General features: G+C 47.7%; 1 protein-coding gene across 1 annotated transcript; it reads right to left on the bottom strand.

The window, feature by feature from the left end:
- Positions 1-235: 235 nt before the first annotated feature.
- Positions 236-2,089, bottom strand: GSX2 (GS homeobox 2). The gene is made up of 2 exons (XM_030013491.1): positions 1,487-2,089; positions 236-1,303 (listed from the first exon to the last, which is right to left on the bottom strand). Exons 1-2 carry the CDS (start codon positions 1,977-1,979, stop codon positions 963-965), a joined length of 834 nt encoding a protein of 277 aa, XP_029869351.1. The 5' UTR covers positions 1,980-2,089; the 3' UTR covers positions 236-962.
- Positions 2,090-15,355: the final 13,266 nt, after the last annotated feature.

The raw sequence follows: 15,355 nt of genomic DNA, 5'->3' as shown, positions 1-15,355 counted from the left end.
GCAGCCGGGTGTCCCCGGTGCGGTGCCGCCGGGCGAGCAGACGGGAGAAAGCTGTCAGCCGCGGGGAGGGCGTGCGCTGGCTCCGGCTGGAAAGTAACACAAAGCTGCTCGACTCAGAAAAGCGGCATTCATTTGCATTCCGCTCGGCCGGAGCGGGGTCCCCCCACCTTCCTCCGCCCCCCCAGCCGGCCCGAGTCACAGGGGAACAGAAAACGTATTCGGGTTAGTAGCCGATGGCATTTATTTCTAGTCTTTACGGAGGTCTGACACATATACACCAATGCTTTCACCGTACAAAGGACTCCGAAGAAACGCACCCTGCCCCAGCCAGCCCACCTTCGCTCCTTGGACTAGGCTGGCACCTGGGGGGGCGGCGGGGAGAATAAAAGAAAAATTAAATTCTCGTCTGATCCCATTTATTTAAATAAATATAAATATAAATTTTATATAAAACTATTCACAAACAAACCGCCGTCCCGAACGCAAACGACCGATCTTTATTTCTTTTCTTATTTTTGTTAAGAAGTCCGTCTAGGAGGTTCTCAGCCCTACAGGTTTTTATTTGCTTTTCAGTTTTTTAAATGTCTCGCCTTTCGGTTCCAGATAAGGTTGGGGTTTTTTTCCTTTAAATTGCTTGGGAGGAAGGCGGGGGGAGGCACCCTGGGCCGTGCGAGTCCAGTCCCGTGTTACACGTTAGGAAGGGCAGGTGCCCGCTCCTGGGGTTACATAAATAACGTTTTAGCTTAACTCTCACGACTAAACCATTTACATTCCAAAAATATATTTATATATCTCTCTCTATGACTGCGAAGGGATGGAAATGAACCTGCCGGCTGGCGAGAGCCAGCCCGCTCCAGGTCGGCGGGCTGCTGTCCCCGGGGCAGCGGTGCCAGGTGAGCCGCCGTGCCGCCGCCCCGCTCCGGGCTGGGACCCGGCTGCGGGAGCGGAGCTCCGGGCCGGGCTCATAACGGGGAGATTTCTTTATCCTCGGTAGCCGATGAGGGGGATAGAGACTCTTCGTCCTCCGACCGGGGATAATGCCCCTGGCTGGTGCTGCACTTGCAGCCCCCGTGCGAGTTTCGCTGGGTGCCCTTGCCTTCTTTCTTGTGCTTCACCCTCCTGTTTTGGAACCAGATTTTCACTTGCTTCTCGGACAGGTTCAGGTAGGTGGCTATCTCGATCCTCCGCAGCCGGGACAGGTACATGTTGGAGGAGAATTCCCTCTCCAGCTCCAAGAGCTGGGTGCTGGTGAAAGCTGTCCTCATCCTTTTCCCGTTTTGAATTTGGCTGGAATCGGAGCCTCCTGGACGGGAGAGAAGCACGAACTTCAGTGGGACGGGGGAAGGAGGGGAGGGGGGGGAGGGAGAGAGAAAAGACATTCTCCCGCAGCTTTCCGTCCCGGGGCAGCCGCTCTCCCTCGGGGGGGGGGGGGGGGGAACCCCTTCTCCCGCTGCCCTCCCCTCCCCGGCGGCCGCAGGTCTCCTACCCATGCCGAGGCAGTGAAACCTCCGGGGGTCGCTGACGCTGTAGGTGGTGGCGGCGCAGGCAGGTGGGTGATGCGCCGGGTGCCCCAGGGCGGCGGCGGCGGCGGCGGCTGCGGCGGGCACCGAGGCGGCGGGCGACGGGTGCTGCGGCGGGTGGTGAGCGTGGCCGGCCCGCGGGCAGCACTGGGCCTCGCCGGCGGCGGCGGCGGCGGGGAACTGGCTCTTGAGCAGGGGGATGGCCCCGCCGCCGCCGCCGCCGCCACCGCCACCGCCGCCGCGGGAGGAGTGCAGGTGCGAGGTGACACAGAGCGGGCAGACGCAGAAAGCGCCGCTCTTGCGGGACGGGCAGCCCGGGCCCGACACCGACATGACGAGGGGGGAAGGCATGCTGAGAGGGATGAAGAAGTCCTGGCCGTGGTGATGCTCAGGCAGGGACGGAGCCGGCCTCGAGGAGTCTTTGATGATTAAGGAGTCGACATAGAATGAGCGGGACATTTCGGAGGGCTGCCGAAGCCGGGGGCGGCTCTCCCGAAGTCGGGGTTTTCCTGCTTGGCCAAGTTGCCACTGAAGTCCTGGCGAGGCGAGAAGGTGCTTATGTGCGAGAGCTGAACAAAAGGGTCCCTGGAGAGGGCTGGTCTTAAAGTCCCCCCGCCTGGATCCCCTGCGCCGGGGTTTTATATCAACTATTTAAACACGTGATGGCTGAAAGCCTCGCAGATCTAAATCTCCCCGGCTTCCCAGGCCGGCAGGAGAGGCTGCCGGGGGGCGGGGGGGCCCAAAGTGTGCGTGCTCGCTCCCGATGACTTCAGTCCTCCGCCTCCGCCCCAGATAAATTATAGGAGCGGGGAAGCCGGGGAGGGGGCGGCTGCCCCGCGGCCCCGTCGCACGTCGCGCTCGCAGGCACACCCCCCTGTCAACACAGCCCCCCGGGGGGGCGGTTAAAATCCCTCGGAGGGAGTTTCTGCTCAGGGGTTTTCCCCGAGGAGCACGCTCCTTTCCCCCGCAGGGAGGGACGGAGAGAGGGGAGCAGGTGATGCGCTGAAACAAGCGGGTCAACGCCGACCCCCTCCAGCCCCCCCGGGTAAAGTATCATCCAAGGGGCCGTGACTCCCACAGAGGCGTGGGACCAACACCTTTCCCCGGTCCGGTCCGGTCCACTCGCTGCAGGCAGGACTCCTTCAGGAGGCCCTTTCCGCACCAGAGGAGCCGGGGTCACGGATACAGACACAGATACAAAGTTAGGGATCGCGCGTGTGTGTGTGTCTGTGCATATATATGCATGTCGGGTGCGTTGTTGGGTTTTTGTGGGTTTTTTTTTTCCTCGCCCTTTTCAGCCCGAGTGAATCTTGCCAAATTGGCAATTACTCCAACGGACAAAGCCTTCAAATATCTGGACACTTCTCAGCCAAACGGTATCAAAACGGAAAACTTCCAAGTGAACTTCCCCGACCGCTTCAGGACTGCAGCGCGCAGCGCTAATGAAAGGCGAACATGTCAGGGGGGGATTCTTTGATCTCCACCAAGTTTGCTGAAGCAATCATTCAAAGTAAAATTGGATAAACAGCTAAATACGGTCGGTGGCTCCGGAGCATTTCAGATTGCATTAAAAAGCCAAGGTATTCGCAGCATATTACACGATTTTCCAATGACCTGTTTTATGGGAGTTTAAGAAGAGACTTATCGTTAATAGAAGGGCGATCGCGTTCTTGTTTGGCAGATGCGAAGCGGCGTTTAAAACCGACTACGGATCCCATCCCACTTGACTGGGGAAAGGAAAGCGACAATTGTGCTCTAAAGCAGAAAACGCAGGGTACGCCTGATTACCAGAGGCTGAGTAGTGAATCAATAGCCGTAACGTGTTCAGAGGCGGTTATCGTGCACAAGGGCCGGACCGGGACTCCGACATCCTATCAGCCCTCCCGCACACCCACTCTCCTGCTGTTAAAACCCAGCAAAATAAAATTGCTGCCCGCCTTCTGATGGAGGCGGCATTTTTCCTCGGCCCTGGGACCAGCGAGGCTCAGCGGTACAACAGTAGCCTTGTCAAGAGAGGGGCCAGGTCTCGCCTTGCTGTCCCGTCACCGTCCCCAACCTGCCGCGGGCAGTGCCGCCGTGCGCCCCCCCCCCCCCCCCCCCCGAGCAGGGGCTAGCTCGCCTTTCCCCCCCGCCACCTCCCCGACGGCCCTGAACAGGCACGGTGCAACAATGTTTTTAGGGACACCCCGCACTCGGCGATCTGAGGATTTATGGATGGCAATTAAAGTTTTATGAATTGCAGCTGAGGCTGGTTATGGAGCTATTTGAATGTGATTAGAATTCAATTAGAAAGTGTTTACCGGCCGGCGGGGCTCCGGAGTGTAAACAGACAGCTATTCCAGCAATGCGCTAATCCCGCGTCTTGTGACAACAATTAGGGACTCGCGGGGTTTAGGCGGGTCGGCTCCGACCTCACCTACTTTTCCCCAAACTGCTACCGAGGGCTCAGCCGAGGCCCCGGAGCCGCCAGGCCCCGGAGCCCCGGGCAGCGGCGGGGCCCGGGACAGCTGCCCGCGCCGCCGCCGAGGCCTCCGGCCGCCGGGGCGCTGGGGACCGCGGCCCCCGGGATGCGACGGGTGCCCCGCCCGGGGGCTCTGGCTCCCGAGCTCCGGCGGGGCCGGTGAGGTTTTAATCACCGTCACAGTGCACAGGCATGGGATTTTGCCCGCCTCTTCCCGTTTAAAACACAGTTCATCTGCCGGAGATTTGAATTAATCTCTGCGTTTTCTTTTTTTCTTTTCTTTTTTTTTTTTTGTCCCCCTACAAGACGCTATTCTGAAAAAGAATAATAAAAAACCCACCATCGATCTCAGCGGAAAAAAACTGTCTGCAGTGATACAGTCGATCTGGGGAGGGGGCTGTCGTAAGGGAAGGCAGACAGAGCAAGAGTCGGATCAAAATTGCAATTTGTAATTGTTATAACAAACCAAGTGCAGTGATAAAAGAGAAGGGGGGGGGGGACACACCACAAAGAAAAACCCACCCCTGAAAGCCAGAGCAAGAAAAGAAGTCATCTGAAAGCAAAGATATCCCAAACCAGGCGGAATGATGCAAGGCGTGCGCCCACATCACATCGGCCTCGTTACAATTTTATTTTTCAATAATTCTGTCCGATAAAATTTCATTGTCCATTAAGTAATCCCCGAAATGAGAGCTCTTATGAGCCTATAATGAGCTCTAATTGCTACGACTGGGAGAGCCACGTGGAAGGATTTAGAAGGTATTAAGCAGTTGGGTACAGAGCACAGGCTGTTACCTAGCCATTACTTTCATAATTCAAGGAGAAAATTAGTCCTTTTAAGGGAAAATCCTTTGATTCCCTTCATTCTGCTCGGGGTGACAGAGTATAGCTTTGTCTGCCTTTAGTTCAAGACAGTGTAACAAATGAGAATGTAACGAAATTGCCCCCTTTTGAAAGTGGAGCAGTTCAAAAAGAACATCAGAGCAGCTCCCCTGGTCCGCCGAGCGCAGGACTGGGTGCTGGTCCCTCTTTTCTTCCAGATGTCTCTAACACCTTTATGTAGAAGAGATTCACGGCTTAAATGACAAAAGCAACTCTTTCCCTTCCCTTCCCTCCCCCAACCCCCGCAGCTCCCGGCAGAAGAAAAAGCCCTGCCTGCCCGGAGAAAGCGCCGGCTTTCAGGCGCGCATCTCCGCCGGGTTCACGGGAGGAGATGCCTCCGTGGAAAGCGCCGCAGCCCGGGGACACGTTTCGACCAGCAAAAAAAACCCAAATCCGACAACCCCCAAAACCCCCAAACCCACCCCAAACAACCTCTGCAGAGCAGCCGCGGTGGCAAACATCACGCCGGGGTGACATGCGGTGGCGCTGGGCAGGATGCGCCCCGGGCTGGGTCAGTTCCCGGGCGGGAAAGCCCCGCTCAAAATAAAGCCGTGCGTGGGTAAGCGAGGGGCCGCGGGCTCCTGCGCTATAATCGCATTTATTCGCTAATCTAACATTGATTTCCTATTAGTTTCCAAAGCGATCGGCGATCTCGAAGCCGGGTTTTGTGAAGCGAACGCAAGCAAAAGACAGGACTTGCCCCCAGCTCCCATTAAGGAGGTCATTATAAAAGCGTGAACAAGTCTATTAATGTTTTATTGAAAGCGCATCGTTAACTTGTATCCATCCTTTTCTGAAAGTGGCATTGTGATATTGCTGTCTGTGGCACATCTTACCCAATATAGCCCGAGATTTCTCCATTATCTGTAACCAAGCAACACTTTCTGAATACCAAAAATTGAAAAGAACCGCTTAGTCTTCAAGAAAGTCCTCAATAATAGTGGAAAAGAACAAAGATCCAGGAGACAACAAAATGCCACAGGGGTGACTTTTCATGAGCAATTATCTCTCATTAATCAGAAGAACAGCTGCAATATTAATTTTCTCTCTTTCTTCCTCTCTTTTCACAGTCCCCAACATTTGAATAATCATAAATTTTGATTTCATGGAGCAGCAACATTGCCAGCGACTTCGAGACACAAGCTACCTACGCAGGGCGCACGCTTTGCACATAGCTCTTATTTTAAGGCTGCCAAAGAATAAAGTGGAGAAAAGAAAAGAGAGGAAAAGTTTGGGCTGGGTTGCTTCCCCCCCCTTTGCCTCAGAGAACGGATTAAACCAGCAGCCCGTTCCCTCCACCCCTGCCTCTTTCACTCATGGAAAGTAACGGGCGAATGTACCGAGTGTCTGCGCTAGCTTAAAGCGTGGGAGTTTCAACAACCTCGCTGTCCATTTAACTTCCAAACATGAAGCCAAGCGTTGTAGATCTGTCCAAAGAGACAATCTTTGGGCGTAACACGCATTGTGAGACATCAAAAGGCCCTGGCGTTATATGCACTAAGAAGTGCATTCAGCAAGAAGGGTGCAATGCCTCTCTTTTCAGGGGCTCAGCCGCTGATTGTTTAACAAGCGACGTCGCCGCGGCAAGAAAACCGCGCTCCTCCGAAGATAAGGATGCAACATTAAAACTCGCTTTTTTTGGATTTCAAAGAATCTCATTAAAGGCGAGGACCGGCGACCGCCACGCCGGGGATGGGAGCGCACAGTGCCGCCTGCCCAGCTCCTCGCTGCCCGGGGGGGACAGGGCAGAGCCGAGGCCGAGACCCCGCCACCCCTCCAGCTCTGCCCATCTCCGGGCACCCGCATTGCCCTCTCGGCCCCGGCAGCGGCCAGCGGGCTCACCCACGGGTTGGCGGGCTGAGGAGGGGAGAGCCTGCTTCTCCCCCTTCCCCGCAGATGCAGCTCCCCGGTGCCCTTCCCTGCCGTGGGAGATTTCCTTTGCCCCCATCCCCGGTCATGAATTACCCCACCTCGACTTGGCAGAGCAGCACCCCCCCCCCCCCCCCAAGAAATCGGGCGGTTTCCGAGGAAATGGAGGGGTTGGCTGAGAGACCTGCGGAGTCTCACAGGAGAAGGACAGAGAGGACAGAGGAAGGACAGCCCCCTGGCTCTCCTTCCCCAGGACCGCCGAGTCCCTTTTGCCCAGGGGCCCTCCCGCACCCCGCCGTGTCTGCCAGCGGGGGAGCGGGGGTGCTGGCGGGCGGCGGGGCGCGGACCTCCGGCGCGGCAACCCCGGGTCCTGCCGGAGCGTGAGCGGCCGCTTCTTGCTGGGGAGAAACCGGCCCCCTCCTTCACCCCCTCGCAGCCCTTGGACACGGGACGCTGCTCCCGCTTCACGTTGTTGATGCTTCTCACGAAGTTTTTTTTCACCCGATTTAGAAGCGAATTTCTACGTGAGTCCTTCAGGGCGGCTCTGATCACTCGCATTTGAGTGAGTGCTTCAAAAAAGCCCCAGCAGCAGCCTTCAGCCTGCCCTCTCCCTTCAGGGCCTGTTTCTTCTACCTTCACCTGCAGGTCTACCGTGATAACTGTCTTTAATACAATGACCAACCGGCAGGCCTTATTCTGCTATCGGTTTTTATTTGGAGTGGGAACTTTCATTATTTGCTTTGCAAGGTTCTTCCTAAGTGAATCAGGTCTGCACCTAAATACGTGGGTGTAAGCCTTAATTCTCTCCTTCTTCAACCCTCTTAAAAAGTGTGCTAGCTCCGTGATGGGTTCCCTTCAGTGTCTGGATGCAGAGGAAGCTTCTCGTTTGCGCCTTCTCACCACAGTGCAGGCTACAGTGGTGTTTCTCCACTGACCTCCTACAAGAGATCGTGTGGAGGAGCCGAAGGAGGAAATGCCCAGTGAGATTATTGTTATCCGCAGTCTTGTCTGGTATTTCTCGGAGCCTGGCTTTGCCATGTCCCTAGCACTCTTCAGATATGGGGCAACAGTGGGCCAGACACTCCAGGCAGTCTGGGCCCGGGTTTCATTAATGACCTTTGTTTAGAGCTCTAGCAGCTACAATTGTTAGCTGCTACCGATGACGTGTATGAGGGAAAGCTGTGATGGTGTATCTATAAAGGGGATAAAGCTAAATCCCTGCAACAGCCTCGGTGGTGGTTTATGGTGAGAGATGGATCTGAAACGCCAAGCTCACGTGAGTCAGAACAAGGATTCAAAATGCTGCTGTGGACTCTGGAACATGCCAGCCATGACCAGTTTCGTTTTTACATTGATGTATCACAAATCAATATGAGAGTCACACTTTGCAGTCACATAGGCAATCTCAATCCAGCAAAGAACATGAGATTCTGTGTAATACTAACCATCCTACTTCTCATGCATTTTGATCCTTAGAGGTCATGCTTAGGTTGAAGCATTCTGCTTGACAGTGACCAAAAAGCAGTCTTTTGAATTTGCTACCAGAGGAAATGTTGCTTTTTTTAGCCAGATTAACGAGTATGGACGTTAAACGCTGCTTGTGAGAAAAATGAAGAGGTCGTCAAACATATCATCATATTACAAGAGCTAGCTGTTTCACAGTCTGAAAATGGTATGAATTTTGAGTTCAGTTCATCCAGCCTAAACAAATAAAATGGTTATAATTTCTTTCCTTTTTCCTGTAATGAATGTATGAATGTGGGATAATTCAAGAACTCTAGAGCGATGAAGGAACGACCTAATGGAGAGATGATACTACTCCTACAGATTCAGGAAGCAGAAGGGAATACAGTTAATGATGGAGTTCCTCAAGGATAAGTCTCAGAAGCAGTTGAATTACTTAGTTTAATTTGTTTTCTTGGCATAGCCAATAGGACTTCACTATTAGTAGGAATCAGAATTATAGAACCAGAGAATGGTTTGGGTTGGAAGTGACTTTAAAGATCAGCTAGTTCCAACCCCCGCTGCCATGGGCAGGGACACCTTCCACTAGACCAGGTTGCTCAAAGCCCCATCCAACCTGGCCTTGAACACTTCCAGGGATGGGGCATCCACAACTTCTCTGGGCAACCTGTTCCAGTGCCTCACCACCCTCACAGTGAAGAACTTCTTCCTTACATACATCTAACATAAATCTACCCTCTTCCAGTTTAAAGCCATTGCCCCTTGTCCTATCACTACATGCCCTTGTAAAAAGTCCCTCTCCGGATTTCTTGTAGGCCCCCTTTAGGTACTGGAAGGCTGCTATAAGGAAAGAGGTGAAGTCAGTATCTGTGGAGGCTGGAGTGCCATACTGGAAGAAGTGGATTCTCTGAGAAGAGGAGTAATAGAAGTGCAATGACAAAGCCAATATGAACGAGGACTCCATGGCTGAACATGACGTTGTGACTGAGGCACCTGGGCACATTAATCCACGTTTGCAAAGCATCACTGTAGCATGGTCAGGCAACAGGTATCACAGAGCATAACAGGCAAGGCCATTCCACTAAGGAGATGGAAATTCTAAAACCACCGTGCATGGGGAAACCTTGTCTGGGATAGCAGACAGTTTTCCATGTCTGTCTCAGAAAAGACTAGATCAGAGCAGGTCCAGAGAACAGCTTTAGTAGTACAGTGTTAGAGGAACATGGACACTCATGAGAAGACTCAAAGAGAGGAGACGTGACTGTTGCTTATACCAGTGAGGTAATTATCCACAAGACAGAAGAGCTATTCCATCTAAAGACGAGTATCACCACACAAACAGGTGGATATACACTTGCCATGTAGAAATTTAGCCTGGAAATAATTAAAAAAACCTTCTAAGTATGAGAGAAATGAAGTTCTGAAACTCATTGTGGGATTTACCAATGGGAATATGAAATGGAAGTAGTTTTACAAGAAAACTTGACACATTTCTGACTTACATAAAAGTGCCTGAAGCTATGGGATTTTTTTCTGGAGTGAAGACACACACAAAGGCTGATTAATATCCATTTTGACATAGTGCTAACTTAAAATTAAGTTGTTGATTATTTGAGAGAATGTATTTTCTAAGAAAGATGCTGGATTGGTATTCCTAGAAAGTAAGGTCCACAGAGCAGCTAGAGCATGGCTGGAAGGAGCACTCTACTGCATCTTCCCTGTCGTCTATCCTGTACCATCTGTGTTCATTGCCTGATTAGTGTTCTGGATATTGGCTCTGCACCAATAGGAACTAGTTTGGGGTTTTTTTCCTTTCTACATTTGCTGATAAGATAATGGAAGACAAAAGCCACACGTCCTAAAATGGTGGGGTTTTTCAGATGTCAGAATAAACATTGGTCTGATTTTGATATGATCTGGAAACCTCTACAAGAAATAAACCTACCATCTCATTTCTTCAGCTTCCTTTTCACAATATAGTCTTAGCTTTGTCCAAGCAGCTGTTATGCAAAAACAAATTTCTAATGCCTGTGACTGGAAGCAGCCCTTTTTCAGTTTCATCCTTTTATATGTATTTGTATCCTCAATTTAAAATAAAGGAACAACTCTAAAAGTTTCAGGAAGCAGAGTCTCAGTGAAGTACAGGCTAGAGGTACCCTAGGTACCCTACCTCTTGCTTTGCTAGGAAGAAAGTAACGTATTAAAGAAGCACACAATATGAGCATATCAAAATGGAACCAAAATGAGATTTTTATTAAAACAATATCAAAAAGTTTTCCATAGCCTGCCTCTTCTTATTTATAATGAATACATTGTCCAAGCTTGTATTCAAAGCTTTCTCTTTGAAAAATCATAGAAACAAAGTCATTTCATATATTTTACGATCTTGTGTAAGTATATTAGTTCAAAGCTTATTTAGTCTGCTATGGTGTTGAGGCTATGCCACAATCTAATGGAAAAAGAATGACAGAAATCCTGAAAATTAGTTTATAAGGTTCAGAGCACTATTCTAGTGAAATGGAAAGACATTAAAATGGAAAAAAAAATACAGTATGAAGCTTCTGAAGAAGGAAGAAGTATTGGAACCCAAACCACCACAAGATGTAACCAGAAAGGTGTAAGTCACAATTTTAAAGTGCAAACAAAATATAATTACTATTATACATTGACCAGATGAAAAAGCATCAGACAAAAAAGAGTCCAATGCTTGAAGAGCAGCTCAGACTCAAGTATCTCCACTTCAGCAGTCCGGGTTCTCTCAGTTACACTGCAGCTGAGCCAAAGAACTAATACTCCTATTAAAATACCTGTACATCTAGAATACAGTTAACACTACAGTGTATAAGAGGTATGACTGTCTGCACTCTCAGACATTCTGAGACAGACTTGTTACAAGTCAAATGATGGAAAGGTTTGGGTAAAATACTACTCTCAGTTATAGAGCTGTAAGACAGAGTTACTGTGCAGCTATTCTGCATGGTGCAGTGGGAGTAGAATTTGGCCTTGTGTTTTCAAAGGTTAGTTAAACAAAATATGACCTTTTTCAGGCTAGGGGAACAAAAAAGGTCAGCTCATTCTCCAGAGCTACAAAAGGTCTTTCAAGGGTACCAAAGAAATAAAAATAAAAGCCATGATCACACTTCCTAGATGCACACATAGAAACAACATTTGTATGTTAAGGTATCACCCAGTGGGAAAAACCCTGGGAGCTTCCCAATAAATAAGGGTCCTGCCAGTAATTCACCCACTATGGGAAAGGTGTACAGATTCAAACAATCAATTTTGTCCAAGATCCCAGAGCAAGATAGTTGTAGAGCTCAATTTTACCCAAAGTTTCCTATCTTTCAGCATCTTACAGTAAATAATGGTGCTTCATAAGAGATCTTGCAGAACTGCAGTCTGCTGAATCTGATTGCACTTTAATAACTCCTTGGGCAAAGGAAGCCTAATGCAGCTTCCCCATTGCTTTGTGAGTAAGAGTTTATACAGGCTATTCTCCTGCTTGCAAGGACATTCTGGTAAAAGTTGTCCATTGCATACAAACAGATCAGTTACCCAAACTTCACCGATTTCATGCTCTGCTACAGGTTAGGATTGTTACTCTAGTCTCTTCAAGGAGAGAAAACAACCCTATTCCAATGTCTTAACCAAGCTGCAATGAGAATTACAAATCTGATCACAAAGTGCCTTTGAATCATGTGTGCAATTCTTTCCTCTGCTGCTTCTTCACACATGCATCAAGAAACTGTAGCATTCATATGGTGATGGGATAAAGCACAGATTTTCACTCAGCTACATGAGGTCTGACGCTTGGGGTGAGACAGCTAGCAGCCAAAAATGAACTCAAAGAAGGAACTGGATCCTGAAGAGAAGCAATTCCTTTCCAATATCTCTCTTGCTTCGAAAGGAAAGTGAGTTTCTTTTCAGGTTGCAGCTTATTTCCATCTCTCATGTTTTACCGCAGATGTTGGAATTGTTATTTCTTTTTTACCTTCCCTGAGGACCTCATGTTATAGGAATGTAATATATTCCACTATAAGTGCTTTTGTCACACTTTAAACAACTTCTCAGAACAAGAGCATCTATTTTTTTCATGCTTTGTGGCTCATGCCTCATACTATCAGAGAGAAAAATATCTACTTGGAAGCAGAAAAGATGTTATTTTAAAGATATTCAAAAGGAAAAACAATTGTCATATCTGAAAGAGACAGGTGCTAGAAATCTCTCTTTGCTTTTATGCAAGAGGAATGAACATGTTAACATGCCCAATTATTAATGAATGTTAAAGTGTTCAGAGGAAATCTCAATTGTTCATGTTTTGATGATTTTAAATGAAAGACATCCTTCCCTGTTCTCTTTAGATCAACATTTGTCACAGTAATTAATGAGGAAGTAATTATAATGTAATTTGTCAGAATAATCTGACAGGCAAAGAATTATGTTCTCAATCCTAAAGGAATACATAGTTCTAGTTTTCCAACAGATTGGGTACATGTGGGTGGCATAGCAGAGGGTATTTGCCTTTAAGCAGGATAAAAACTTTGGCACTTTCTATTCTCAAGCAAAAATGGAGAGAGGCATTGTCTAATTCTCTAAAATATGTTACATGGAGGCGTTTTATCTTAACAACAGATTAGTAAATCTGATTTTAACACTTTCCTCATATAAAAGCTACTTCTTTTTATAGTGACTTTGAGATTTGCAGTTCAGTTGCAGTAGTTTAGTAGTCACTTGCTGTTTCTTTAAGATCGTGAGTAAACAACTTAGTCATTCAGTCATATTTACTATGAGGAAAATAACTGTCCTCGAATAAAGTACGAGATGAGGCACCAAAGGATGGAAAAACAAAGAAACAAGGAAAAATAAAGACCTTAAATTAAAATCTCTGCTAATGTTCAGGGAGGTATGACTGTTCACTCCAATAGCAGCTAGAAGAGCCCCACATTTGTCATTGGCTTTATTTTGTTTGTTTGTTTTGTATTTTTTTTTTGTAGGATAGAAGTTGACCACAGCTTTACCCAACTAACAGCATCTGTATCTGTAACAGATACCACAGAGGATTCAGCCCACAGTACTCCCTGACACTGGTTTTCAGCACTTCCAACAGATACCGTTCTTAAAGTTGATCTTCTGAAGAAAGGTTTGATACTGTACGTTTGCCATTTTAAGAATGTCTTGAAAACCTAGAACTTGCTGTTCCATTTGTATGTTTATATGACTTTGTTTGTGTTTGGTTTTAGTGGACTTTATGCTTTTGTACTTGCAGCATTGAAAACCCCTATTGATTTCAGTGCTACATCTGTCTCACGTAAAATGAGAAACAGAGACTTTTCATGTGTTTCTGTTTAATTGATGTCATTATAGAAAAAAAAAGCAGCAAGGATTCTGCTGTATTAGATTCTCGTATTGATGGGAAGGGAAGAAACAAGTGATCGTACATATTTCCTATGTCAGTGGGTCCTACAAGAAAAAAAAAACAATGTCATGCCTAACAACAGCCAAGAGCTTATCTTGCCTGTAGGTTATGTGGAACACAAGCAGATCTTTAGGTCGAGCATATCATAAGTTCTTTTTGGATTAGGAGATTCTGCCTTCACTAATGTGTTGTCATGTGGTCCTTGAAAGAGCAGGAGTATCCAACTGCACCCGTCCACAGTTTTAACAGACTTGAAACTACAAGGACTCCATTCTTCATTTTGTTATATATTAAGGCAAGTCTGAAAAGGAAGTATCTGTTTTTCTCTTTACATGAGATCTATGCCTTCCGTACTTTATTTATGACTTACAGACTCTTTCAGAAATACTATTTTCTATACAGAGGTATCTTTTGAATTCTCCTCATTAACCTCATATAAATGCAATATAGGAAGCTGGACCAAAAGGAAAACAAAATAAATTGCTTGACAGGAGGAAAAAAGGCTAATAAAAATTAAAGTGAATTGGAGCTATTCAACATATCTTTTCACTCTAAGAGCTCACTCAATTCTGCATTATAAAGTCAGCAATATAACTGACTTATTGTAATGGTTTGGTGTCAAGACATCCCTTTGCTTTTCGCACAGAAAAACCTTGGTTAGTTTACCTGTGGCTGTACAGAGATTTTGCAAAATAATCAGTTAATCAGCAAGAAACAAGGCAACAAAATTGGTCAGAGAAACAAATGCAATTCTGTGGCTCTAACAGTAAGTTCTGCTGTGTTATTTGTAGCTACCTACCTGTTCCTGACTTTGCCTTTCCACATTTCTGCGATACTGTAACTAAAATCTCGGGTTTAGGTTTTGTTTTGCTTTGTTTTGTTTTGTTTTGTTCTATTCTGTTGAAACTCAAGGGGTGGTGGTGACTGATGCCATCAGCAGGAAAATTTACATTATCAGTAGCACTTTAGCCAGGCTTGTCGAGAGCAGTGGGACATTTAAGTAGGACAGAGGAACCAACCCACAGATGAGAGGCTCTGTGTCAAGGGAAGGGACTGATGTGAGAGGAGGTCTTGAGGCAGAAAAAGCAAAGCACAGCCTGATGTGAGTGAGTATCCTTGGAGGTTTGCTACAGTCCTGGTAGCTTTGCTAAACTCCCTCTGTGGTGGCAATGAATGTATGTTATAGCCTATTATTTCTGTCTTCCTCTCCCTTGCTTCTGTACCCCCCTATCCTCCCCTGCTTGCCTTCCCTTGCTATCACCACCCACTCTTGTTTTCCTTCTTACTACCTCTCCTCTTTTAATTAATCAGGGAAAGAAAAAGAGAAGCTGTTCCTGCCAGCTTTGCTTTGCTGTCAAGTGGTAGTAGGAGTTCAAAGAACAAGGTTACTCCTGCACCTGCTGCTTGTTCTTTGATGCCCTGTTGCATGAAAACAGTTTCTTTCAGAAGTCCAAAAATGTACTAATTAACAAAGGAAAAGACAGGGAGAAACAAGCCAAAGACTGTGGGAGGAATGAAGCGAGTGACAACAGAGAAGATGTTAGAGGGAAGCAGAGGGAAGAAGCAATGATAAAGGGGGAACTGGGAAAGAAATGCACAGAAAAAGGAGCGGGACAAACAATAAAGGAGAGGAAAATAAAGTAGGCGGCAAAAGAGAGGGAACCGGAATAAAGAGCTACAGAAAAAGAAACGTGACAATGATCTAAAGTCCCCTTTAGATTACAGTACGTGGTCCTTACAGAG

Source organism: Aquila chrysaetos, chromosome 1 (assembly GCF_900496995.4).
Source record: "Aquila chrysaetos chrysaetos chromosome 1, bAquChr1.4, whole genome shotgun sequence".
Lineage (NCBI taxonomy): Eukaryota > Metazoa > Chordata > Aves > Accipitriformes > Accipitridae > Aquila > Aquila chrysaetos.
Note: the sequence above shows the minus strand (reverse complement) of the source record. Positions and strands in the feature narration are given on the sequence as shown.